This window comes from Chlamydotis macqueenii, chromosome 14 (assembly GCF_036417535.1).
Source record: "Chlamydotis macqueenii isolate bChlMac1 chromosome 14, bChlMac1.mat, whole genome shotgun sequence".
In the NCBI taxonomy this organism is placed as follows: Eukaryota; Metazoa; Chordata; class Aves; order Otidiformes; family Otididae; genus Chlamydotis; species Chlamydotis macqueenii.
This window is the reverse complement of record NC_141569.1, coordinates 4,111,797-4,124,050: the sequence shown is the minus strand read 5'-3', so window position 1 is coordinate 4,124,050 and position 12,254 is coordinate 4,111,797. Positions and strand designations below refer to the sequence as shown.

Genomic DNA, 12,254 nt, shown 5'->3' with positions numbered 1-12,254 from the left:
TGGGAGGACAAGTCTTCAGGGTTTGTCACAGCACAAAGTGCAAGACTCCGTGGCTATGCAGAGGATGCTAATGCCCGCAAAGGCTGCCTGTAAATGCAGTTTGATTGATCTGCCTTTGCCTAGAGCTGCAGACTGGTCTCCAGCACAGAGCCTAGCCCTAAGCAGGCTGCAGCACCTTCAGCTGAGGGTACTCCCTCTGCATCTGCCAGGGAGCTACTGAGGGGACAACTCTTGCTAACCCTCCATCCACGAAAGACAACTCAGAGGTAGTGAAAAGGCCCCTATGGTGACCGATTCCACCACACATCAAAAACAAGTTTCTAGCTGACTGACAAACCACCAAACATCCTGAGTCTCTGCCCCATACAGAAGGGGTAACAGAGCTGCTGCTGACCATGGGGACTGCAGGTTTCCTAAACAGAGAATAAGGCAAAAATTATGACAAAAATAGCTCTTCTGCAGAAGAGAGATGCCCAGCTGTGTCTTCTGAAAGCTTGGCAGGATGGTATACAGCTTTCAAAGTGCAGTGACTGTACAGCCAAGACCATTTCAGCACTGCTGTGTATTTTCTACAGGTTGAAGGAAGTGTGACAGCAAGAGATGCACAAATTCAATGCAGTAGTCAGTTTTCAGGTTGTAAAGAACACTTTTTATCGTTGTCTTGCCTTTCCTACAATTGGATAAAAAAAAAAAAAAACAAACCAAACGTTGCTCAATACTAAAAATGGCTTCTATGAACAATGATTTATAGAACCCAGATTTCAGCAATAAACTTCCTATTTATGTACTTACCAACAAAATTAGGTTTTGTAATACTAAAACCTTTCACAATACCATATTCTGCAGCTACTTGGGCCATGAATTCAAACTTTTTATCATGCTTTGAAGGTGTATCTGAGCTTTCGAGACTCCATCTCGCACAAACTTTGCTCAAAATGCACTTTATCAAAGCCCCCAGGCACCTCTGCAGAAACTGGTTACTGCAAAGGCTACTACTTCCACCTTTAGAGAAACAACCACAACACTTCATCACTCAGTGTAAAATGGGGAGCCCAGCCATTTCACGCAACTTCATACTCATGTGCTGCTTCCTAAGGTGGCATATTTCAAGTTTGTGATACCTTTTAATGCCATGTGAGCAAGGTCTCAAATCCTTTCTTAAAATGCAGAGGAAAGTAGTAACAAATAGACCTCTTTTGGTCTTCTCTACAGCCTCCCCAAATGGTTGGGCTAAGTCTGCCTGCAATCTGCAAGCTGCTAGGACAAGAGATCTAGAGACGTAAGTGAGACACAAGGCAATTTCCAGAACAGATCGACAGGCGGTGAGGAGATCTGCATGTGTATCTGTGCCTCAAAGGAACCAGTGAATCAGAGAAAACTCAAGCTGCAATTCAGCTTAACCATGAATAGGAAAAGTAGAGTACACAAACACCACCTTGAGGAGACAACTTGTTAAGAAAAAGCTAGTTTAGTGCACAATCAAATTACATAAAACCTCCAAAAAATCAGCTTAGAGGTAATAACAAAGAGAGGTTGATTTCTGGAAAAATTTGCCACACCCCAACTGTGCAAGACAGGTACAAAAGACAAACCTCTTCTCCATCAGGTGTAGAGTCACAGCCAAAATTAGAGGACCGGTGCCTGCCTGCTTTGATGGCCATCACCCAAAAGCATACTCAATTGCCAGGTAAGGTCCCAACTGCTCCCTGTCCATCCTACTGCTGTTGGCCAAAGCATAAGCCTGCAGTGACTGGCCCTTTTCCTCCTCTTCTCAAAATCTCAAGAAATCTGTCACCAGATTTCAGAAACAGCCAACGCAGTCCCCAGTTCAACTTGCCTTGGAGGCTGAGATGAGTAGAAAGGTCTGCCCCCCTGGGAGGGGTCACTGAATAAGATGGGTGGACACACCACAGGACCACACTAATGCTCCAAGGGAAGGCATCAGAGAGGTTTTCAGCCTACTGTGCCCACTCCTTTCCTCACTATCACACCTTCAAAACATCCCCTTCTTCCCATGCTCCCCTAATTCCCCTTCCTTCTGTGAGTGACAGAATTTAGATTCTGAAACAAAAGCTATCAATAGCAGTATTAAGCAGAATGACGTTAAATACATCAACCAAAGACCTGATTAACCAGTCACCTCCTGCCAGGCAGAAATTTAGCAGCACATCTACCTATTTGCAGTTTTATTTCACTTTGCAATATCCTGATCAAATTCCAGCTCAGAAGAATGTGTTCTGTCCAAATAGTTTCGCGCTGAGAAGAACTTCAGACTTAGCTCCCCAAAGTCAACCACATGAGCTCTCCTTGGTTATCTACCTAACCTTTCTAACTCAGGGAAGAAATAGATTTAGACTACCTTTTAAATATTTAGTCATTTAAGAATACATAAAGGACCAAAAAATTTTTCGCCAGGACAAACAAATGACCTTAGGATATGGGAACAGCAAAATTTTTTTCTGCTATGGGAACCCTCAGTCAGCTGCGTTTGTATATGGAGGATGCAATCATCAGAAAAATCGGTAGGTCCCAGTTACCATAAGCTTTCTTCCCAAGGGGCTATTCCAGCAACAGCCAACTCCCAGTTTAGAGCACTGCAGGGAAATAGATGAACCAACATAAAGTGTTTCTGGAGTCTGCTGAGGAGGGTCTGGCAATTCTTTTATTAGCAGCCTATCTGATGAACAAGATCCAGCTGCTTTGCCTTCCACAGCCCTAGTTACACCTGGTTCTGCTCACTGCACTGGGACTAGCACCAGAGCTCTAGGTATTCACTTGCTGGAAGGGACCCGCAAGAGATTGAGTCTGTGCCACTCTGTTCTCCCATTCGTTCTTGCCAGCCAGTTGCCTGCAACACAGTTTTGACACTAAGATGACAATAATCCTTCAGGCAGAGCACAGCAAGGGCAGGGCGCTCACTGTGAGTGTTCCTAACCCATTTCAAATAAATGCAGGTAAGCTTGAACTGAACAGCAAAGGACAGTAACTTCCTAATAAAACACACCCATATAGTAGCACACCAATTTCCCAAAGCACAACATAAGCTTATTAAAATCCCAGAGCCATATCAAGAGACAAAGTACAGAGAGTTTACCCTCACTGAGTCAAGCTGTAGTCTCAGATAAAATGCTCAACAACAGCATGCAGTCACTCCTGCAGCTAGAACCTGTCAAGAGTCCTGGCCCCACTGTTTGGTGCCGCCCAACCAACTGTCAGGTTTGGTATCATCCAACCCTATGTTCCATTCCAACCCCAAAGCTAAAATCAATGCTACTCCGAACTCTACAAACAGGTGGAAGCATTCTTGTATCTTACAGAGGACAAGCAATGCAATATCTGCAATGTTCTCAACGCCTAAGGTCCTAGAAGAGCTGAAGAAAAGGGAGGGCGGGGGTGGAAATGATCAACATTTTAAAGAGCACTTGGAAAAAACAGGCCATCCTCATTACAATAGTATTCTCTAACCATCATCTGTCAACTACTTCTCAATCTGTTTGAGATGATCAAAATGTCACAGGTGGAGAAAGAATTCTGTCGAGTGCTTGATCTTAATGACTTACCTACAGGACTAGTTGAAACCCGTTGGGATGGTGGCCTGAAACCAGGAGCCTTGGAGTTGTCAGGATGCACGTTCTCCACGTGTCCTAGCACAGAGTTATTCAGAAAGGTAGACTGAACAGTGAAAGACGAGTCAGCTGCTGCTCGGGTAGAGAGTGGACAGTCTCCCCATCCTTGGTTAGCTGGCACCTGGTTGCTATCAAAAAGACTACTAAAGTGATTGAAGAGCGTTGCTGGCCCAAAGGTAGGAGGCAATGATTTGTTTGCTGGGTTAATGTGCATCTGAGAACCGTTCATAACATTCATGGCTGATGAAAGCTGCACTGCAGCAGGTGGACCTTGAGAAGGTGTTAAAGGAACTTGATTTGTAACAAAAATAGACTGAGGATCTTGATGGAGGTTTGTATTTGGTACCACTGAATAGAAAGAACCTCTGGACTGCATCCTGTGAGTAACTCGAGGTGCTGGTACAGCTACTTGAGGTAAGTTACTGTTGTCCTGATTATCTGCAACAACTGACCTGGGTGACGCTAACCTTAAAGGAGCGGTTTCTGAGCTGGATGAAAAAGGCATTGACATGGAAGGATTGATCTCTGACATGCTGGTTGGCAGTGCTTCATCTTGGACATTATTTAACGGTGCAGGGCTGCTTGCTGGGCAGGTTTCGGTGACTCCTGAGTTGCTGTTAGCTGATATACTGCAACTACTTGCAACCGAAGATGGTGCACACGCATTTGTAGCAGGCTGGTCTGGTGTTGACACCTTCTCTTTGGGTGCTGAGACACCCGAGAAAGAGTCCGCTTTAAGTGCAGAATGCTGCGTTTGTGGAGCATTAGATGGCAGAAATGCTGTGGGCACTTGCCCATTGTTTGGGGAGGCAGAGGAAGCTGAAGGCAGAGTGCTACAGGTGCTCGTCACAGTTGAGATTGCTGTTGCTGCAGCACTCGTCTTGGGAACGCAGGCAAACAACTGCTTTCTAACCGAAGAGGGAGTCCGGTTACTGGTTACACACAGCGGTTGGGTGGAAGCTGCTACAGAAGACACAGTAATGGGACAACTAGAAGTAGTTAATCCAGGAGACTCTGTCTGTAAAATATTTCCATTCTGACTACCTACACGACTCGAACTATTATGCTTTGGAGAGCTGTTTGTGCTGCCAGGGTTAACTGGTCTCACTGGGAATGGTCCCCAAGTGTTCGGTGAAGGTGAAAAAGTTCCTCCAAATTGGGCCATAGGTAAGCGAGGATGCCGGATCTGTTGCATAGTTTGGGCAGCCAGCAAGGCAAAATGAGGGTGAGAGTAAGCTAGAGGAAGAGACACCGGAAAAGATGAGCGCACATTCGCTGGGACATTCTTGTTTAATTTGTTAGTAGGCTGGAAAGTAGACAGTGTTGATGACTGCGAGGTGACTAGGGGTGGTGCTCCGAGAGGAAAGGAGTTCTTGTTTGAAGCAGTTGCAGTGCTGACTCCAGATGAAAAGTTTGCATGGATTGATTTGGTATTCGAAGCAGGTGTTCTTATATGAGTTTTAGGAATCAAGTCTTCCAGTTCCTTGGCAGGATCTTGAATAAGGGCATTGATGAGTTGCACCGCGTATCGCGTTGACTCTGTACCACCCCTAGATTAAATACAAACATATTTATCTTTTGCAAAAAGAAATCCCCACTTTGTGCAACATTCCACAGCCTCAATTTTATACTGATCTGCAAGTCTATTGGATGCTTACTCCAAGAAGTTACTTCTTGACTTTTGTGTATCTTAAGGATTATCTTTGAAGAAGTAGACCTTTAGCATATCTTGACAGCAGTAATATATGTTCTATTATAGCACCAAGAAGTTAAATATGTCCTGTCTTAAAAATCAACAAGCTACTTAACTTAGTTCACAATGTCATTTATTAAGACTTTCATTTCTAGATACTGTACCTTATAGTGATCATTCTCTCTCCATTCTTATCTTTTTGCTTATCAACATCAATATGGGCACCAGTCACATCTTGAATTGCTGTGATGTTGCACCCACCTCTTCCCATTATTCTAGATACGACAGAAGCTGGGACAGATAATTTCTTTGACCTGTATCACAAAGATCACAAATCCGTTAAATGTATTCAAACTTTAAAGGCATACAAAAATTCCTAGCTGTCTGACAGGTGGCTGAAGCAACACAGTCTTAAATTTCAGGGCAAGTGGTTTTCTGCTGATATTTTCTTCACCCTTTGAAGCCTCTCTAAAACTCCTGCACTGAAATTACTCATCATCCTCAATACCTGACAAAGATTCTCCAGAAGTATTTATTCCACCACTGTTGTAACACAGATGTGTGTGCCTCACACTGCTTTGGAAACACTTTTGGACTTCTATCTTGTGTACCTTCAAAGTGAGACAAATTTGTAGTTTATCTACCTAAATTTACATAAATGGCATCGCTTCAAAAATAAAAGTCCATGGCTTAGCTACTTTGATCATTTATAGCAAGGAGAAGGTCGTTTTCCAACGTTTTCCCAGTGATCAGCTCTATAATACCACTTACATTCACAACATTTTTAGTATCCACCTCTCTCAGACATCAGGATCTGAAAGTTTATTAGCGACACTACAGAATGGTGGATGGCAGACGGCTAACTTGTGCAGTTCTGTCATTTAAGGAGCTGCTGGAAGTGACTGTGAAGGTAGCACAGATTTTCAGAAGCAGGCTCATTGTGAGGCCACAAAAATTATTTCACTGAGCACATGGGTTAGTCAATTCAGGATTTTTCTAAGTCACATGGTACTGCTGGGTCAGTGCAGGCATACGGTACTGAGAAGACTTTGAACATGAGCCATGCTTGCATCCAGAACCCAGCCACGGTGCCTCTGGGCCACTGCTGTCCCCAGACTTTAAAGGCTGGGCTTAAGCACATACACCGCTTTCAAGCTTGCCAGTGTTGTGTTCAACACCGAACAAGTAGAGGGGATTCAAAGGGGTTTCAGAAACCACTGTGATCACAGTGCAGGCGCCTCTGAACACTGTACAGATCACCACCGCCCCCTGAAAAAGCTGACAGCTTCACCTAGCTATTCCAGACCTGGAAATTTGTAAGTAACTTGATCCTGCGGAAATCCTCACTTCATAGGACTTAAAGTAAATTCACTTTATTTTAAACATGTCTAAACATATGGAAGTGTTCTAAAGCATCACCTTATCTTGCCGAGGTGCTTTTTTCTTTCCTCCTCTTCTGCCAGGAGAATATGCTACAATCCTCCTCATCTCCAGAAACCAGGTCCTCAGAGCATGCACCCAGCTTTCCTCCCAAGGCTGTCTCATGCTTTAGGCTTTCTTCCCCCCTCCACCTCCAAGGCTCCTCTCTCAAGCTAGACATCCCAGTCATTCCCTCCACAAATCAGAGCTTCCACCACCATCTAACTTTCAAGATACGCCCACATTACTCACAGGGCTCCTAACCATAATCTTGGCAAGCTCACACCTCAGCCCACCAGGAACCTCACGTCACCGCCAATGGAGACATTCCTTCTCCAGGAGAGCTCACCCCAGTGCCCAGGCCTCTGCCCACTAATCCCCTACTGCTGCTTCCCTCCCTACCCACCAAGCTCGATGGTTTTTACCTTGAGAGGTGCCCAAAACTGTACCTTTTTGCGCCGGAACAGCAGCGCCCTCCTCTCTGCAGCTGAAATTGCTCCATTGGTGTTGGTTGCAGAGTGTTGCTAGGGGGAGGGTCTTTCAAAACTCTGCCTACTTGCCTGTCAAGGGCAGAAGGGATGTTACTTCTTTGACAGACAGCCCTTCTACTCACAGGGAGAGAGGAGGAGAACAATTCTTGTTGAAACCAAGAGAGAATTTAGGAGAGGAAGGCATGTGGCTTCCAGACATTTTGCATACACATCTAAAGTTACCAAAAAGCTCTTTGGGAGGACACATGCTTCGATCAGTCAGGGCACAGCAAACACCAGCGCAGAATGCTTTAGAGATGCATTCTTTATAACACAAGGCCTGATTCCTCAGGGATAAGGAAAGGTTGAGTTTTGAGAGAGCAGACATTTCCCAATCAAGCAGTTGGGTTGAGACTCAAGAGACCCAGGAGGAGAGATGGAGCAGCTCCAGGGTCAATGTCAGGGTCTGCGTGCAGCCCTGGAAAATTCAGCGCCTGTTTCATGCCTGCGCGACTCACCAAGTGGCAGGCAGTCTGCAACCACACATTTAGCAAGGCCATGTCATAGTGAACCCCATTTGCAAACACAACAAGAGGCAGACACCGGACCAACTCTCCAAGGGTTCAAACTCCTAAATTTTCAGACTAAACTGCCTTTTTAACCAGTTTAACCTTTATGAAGAACAGTCTGTGGCTTCCACTAATCTGAATGCATTAAATCCTCTATACAATGGCATTCTTTGCACACAGCCTGTAATTCTGTAAAATGAGCATATTTGGTCACTACCATGAACACAAAAGCAAGAGGGCTTTGTAAGCATACCCAAAGCATCTGACACTTGTATGTTTGTGCCATATTTCTTTTTGATAAAGAGATCAAAGAATGGAAAGTTAGATGATAATTTCTAGTTACAAGTAATAGACATCATAAAGTTTACAGAAAAGATACTGGAGTGTTAATGGCCATATAATAAAGAACCGTACGTTTTCAAAGGGAAAATTTTCCTTTACAGAAAGTCTTTAAATTGCACCTCTAGCATTCACTTTAAGGTGACAAAGTTTTCCATGGAATCAGCAATCAAGATCACCACTCAAAGCATTTTAGCCTTGAAGAGATCATCCACCTCTCCTCTACTCACATATCCATCCTGCCTTTAACTCATGTGCAAGCAATCATCTGCTGTAGCAGCTTTTCACTGCCATCTGCTCCCCCCCAATTTTATCTTATCCCCACATCCTTTATTCCACTGAAGGCACAGGTAAAGAAAACCCTTCTGCCAAATAAAATGTTCATGTCATATTGACATTAAGTTAGTGAGGAGTTAGAACAAATTAGAACTGCAATTTGTTTTCGCAGCACTGCAAGAGTAAGGGTGGTAGATTTTTTAATAAATTAATTATACAATTAATTAGATAAGCTTGCTGGATACTCTATATTTGACAATAACTTAAAAGCTAAAAAGCTCACAGGTAGTTTTTAAACGCAGAATTAAAGTCTTTACCTTCTAACCACTTCTTTCCAGCCTTCTTCTCTTTTCTGGCCTCTTTTCGGACTAGTCAAATTCAGCTTTACATTTGGAGAGGTCAGAGGCAGGGAAACAGGCTTATAAGTAGTTGCCAAAGAATTTGAGTGACCTTCACCATCAAGTCTGGGAACAGAGATGCACTGATTACAAATTACACAATAAAATGACAGCATTACAATACAGATTTCTGCAACTTAGAATGAAAATAGTTCATGCTAGTAGTTTTTTTGTTTGTTTGGTTTTTTTTTACCTTTTAGTCCACACCCTGTATCCTTCCTTCAAGAAGTGGAGTGCTAAACTGAATGAAGTAATACCAGGAGCACTGAGGACATCAGATTAAAATAATTTATAATAGGTTGTACACAGCCACTAAGTAAGGCACATCCTGATTATGCGTCTATACTGTGTTCTCCTTTTTGAATAGCTTTTAAAGAAAAGGTACTTCGATAATAATGTCTCTTTCTTACTAAGTACCTGAACATGTCTGGTTTTCAGCTCTTGTTGTTAACAGATTCCCTGCAAGGTGCTTCTACCTCTCATTCCCCATTTTATGAATGGGTAAATGAGGCACAGATATTTGAGCATATTTATGTTTTTAAGTCCCAGTGACATCAATTTGGAAGCAGGTGCCCAAATATCATTACCTGTACCAATACAGCTGTAGCAATAGTCTAGTGATACAAACAACAAAGTTTGAGTGAGAGAAAAAAAAAAAAAAAAGAGAGAGAACAGGCAATCTCTTCTTAGGCTAACTGATCTATGTAGAGGTGAAAAAAAGCAGCACTGGGAGCTCACAAGTTCATTTACAGCACTGAAACAAAAGCAGCAATCTTCACACGTCATTGAAAAACTAGCCTTTTGTGATTCGACTCAGCAAATCTATAACACAGCTGGAAAATTTAGAGGACCTCATGCTTCCGGTATCCTGCTACGCATCACTCCTCCTCTTTGCTACACGGAAGTTTTTATTAATCCATTTTATTTCCCATTCTTTTCAACATTTTATGTTCATTGTGTCTTCTTGCAGGCAAAGTGTAATACACTTTATACCAACTTCAGAGATCTATCCACATTTAAGTAGCCCAAGCCTACTGATTTTATGAAAAGCAACGTTTAGACAAATGTATTTTAAAATGACATTTTAAAATTTTGTCTCTTTACCTTGGTAAGTTCTAGCTTTCTGATAACACACCTGCCCAAGGCATTTGAAAGTTCTATGGAGAGCTTTACTTGTTCTCAGATAACTGTAACATTGCAGCAAAGAAAACACATATGAAAAAAAGACCAAAGTCCTCTGTGAAATATTGATTCCAGAGCAGACTTTAAAAGCTTTTTTTTTCCTGCTTTGTCTGAAAATGTCTAGGTATGTTTTCAGAAAAGCATCATTATTACAGTAGCCTTGTCATCAGCATGTCTATGACTATAGAGAAGAGGAACTAAAGAGCAGCGAATTTAGAAATTATTTTCAAAGTCTGCCTAGTGCAAGAGCCAAAGAGCACCTGCAGAATTTAATAGAATATACTAGTCCCATTATGATATTTACATAATGTCTTATTGCTTAGGTGTACTTTACCTAACAGAAACATCACTTCTAACAAGGAGTTAGAAGTACGCATTTAGTTGGTCCTGTTGTAGTGAACTGCACAGGATTCAAAGGCTTTTGCAGAAGACCTTGGATGAAAGGTCCAAGGCAGAAACAATTTATGTTCATAAAACATAACAGAGGCAAAAATCAATTTTCTAACATTCTGATGGGTAATCCAAAACACCACCACCACCCCCCTCAACTATAATGGCTGACAAATCCACTCATTCTGCACCTAACTTTAATCTGGGGAAAAAAAAAAGAAAAGAAAAAAGAAAATCCCAGCTCTCTTCCCACTCCCAAACAAGTGCCTCAATCAATCTGCCAAGAGCCCTCTCGCTTGATGCCCTTTTTGATCCCATAATGTTTGCATTCTTACTGAAGCTGGGTTCTCAGCCACCCAGGTGTCCTGTAGATCAACCCCCAATACCCTCTCCCCTCCCTTAATACAGGGAAAGAAAGAAAACTATGGAGGATCAGACTCATACTGCTTATATGTAAAAATAAGCAAAGACTACAGATTTAGATGGGACCTAAGCTTTTTGATTCAGACTAATGACCTATTCAAAAGCTGGTGTTATGAAAGTTATTAACTCATTGCCTGGCAACTGAATGATCTTCCAGACCGTTCATATAGCCCCTGTATATTCACCGAGTTCTTTTGACTCTCACCTCTGGCTCGACAAGGTTAAATCAAACTGACCATCAACCTGGCAAGTGAAATGCTCAGCGTCATCAACTTCTTCCCTCCTTAAAACAAAGAGATTGCAATTCAAATGAATCAATGATGAAACCATAAAACAACCAAAAGGTAATGAAACCACTTCTGTAAATAGATTGTAAGTAAAGCTGACACTTCTTTTTTAAAGTCACAGCATATTCATTTTAAAATCTATACTAATTAAGTTGACAATGCACATGGATGCTTAAATAACACAGAGAGATAACTGCCTGTTTTGCTAAACTAGTATCAAAAATCAGCCAGCAATGCCAAATTTATATATATATCTTTACCATTTTAAAAGAGGTTATGTTCAACAAACTTGACAGTATTAATAGGTACACAAATAAAGCAAACAGTCCCTCAAGATGTTGTGAATGTACCAGCTGATGTAAAGCTTAAGCTACAGAAAATTTCCATTGGTATAGGTAAAATCCTGTGAAACAATAAGGAAGCAATAGGGCAGGCTCACCTCGTTGGTGTTTTTGAAGCAGAGGTGCTCGTTTTTTCTTCCTGAGAGGCGATAAGCAATGAGGCATAGCGCCGCTCAGAGGAATTTGTATCCATTGTGAAGTTCAGCTCTTGGCTTTTACCTCCACTGCTACTTTCACTATTGCAGTCTGTGCTATCCAAGTTATCTGAATCACTATTCCCACTTGCACCACCACCTCTTGGCTCTCCATTTATTTTATTTTTATCTGCTTTTTGCTGTGCTAGAGATATATGCTGATCTGGCAAAATTATCTGCATATTCTGAGGAGTCTCTTTTGTTTTATTTTTCTTATTTTTCCTATTTGTGCTGGGGGTAGTCACCACATTAGCTCTCTTCTTCCCAAAGGCATTTGTGAAAGTAGTTGAAGTTGCAGAAATTCCAATTGTAGTTGTAGTAGTTGCACTAGGAGGCTCTATCGGAACTTCTTGCTCCACTGAAAGAAAACCAGATGATATACAATTAAAATCCACAAAATATAAAAATCACTGCCCTGACAGAAGACACTACAGCTGAAGTTACGCTCCTTGCTGAGCTGTCAGGCTATTTGCACCACATGCAGGTGCAAATCCTGCAAGAGTGAAAGACTTTTGGGAAACAAAGGAGAGGGGGGGAAGTGAAAAAAGGAGGGGGAAAAAAAGTGAAGAAATGAGTTTTGCCAGGAACTCTGACTGCAGAAGGATGAACCATGGCAGAAACTATGCAACAATGTCATAGCACCAGAG

At 42.3% G+C, this 12,254-nt stretch overlaps 1 protein-coding gene across 10 annotated transcripts in view; it reads right to left on the bottom strand.

The window, feature by feature from the left end:
- ANKHD1 (ankyrin repeat and KH domain containing 1) overlaps positions 1-12,254 on the bottom strand; it is a 123,033-nt gene that overhangs the window by 9,978 nt on the left and 100,801 nt on the right. For all 10 annotated transcript variants that reach the window (XM_086758851.1, XM_086758842.1, XM_086758844.1 and 7 more), the window contains 6 exons: positions 11,512-11,965; positions 10,991-11,068; positions 8,710-8,856; positions 7,188-7,298; positions 5,484-5,633; positions 3,561-5,176 (listed from right to left, as the gene is read on the bottom strand). In XM_086758851.1, coding sequence (XP_086614977.1) covers positions 3,561-5,176; positions 5,484-5,633; positions 7,188-7,298; positions 8,710-8,856; positions 10,991-11,068; positions 11,512-11,965 — 2,556 coding nt within the window. The remainder of the gene's footprint in view (positions 1-3,560; positions 5,177-5,483; positions 5,634-7,187; positions 7,299-8,709; positions 8,857-10,990; positions 11,069-11,511; positions 11,966-12,254) is intronic.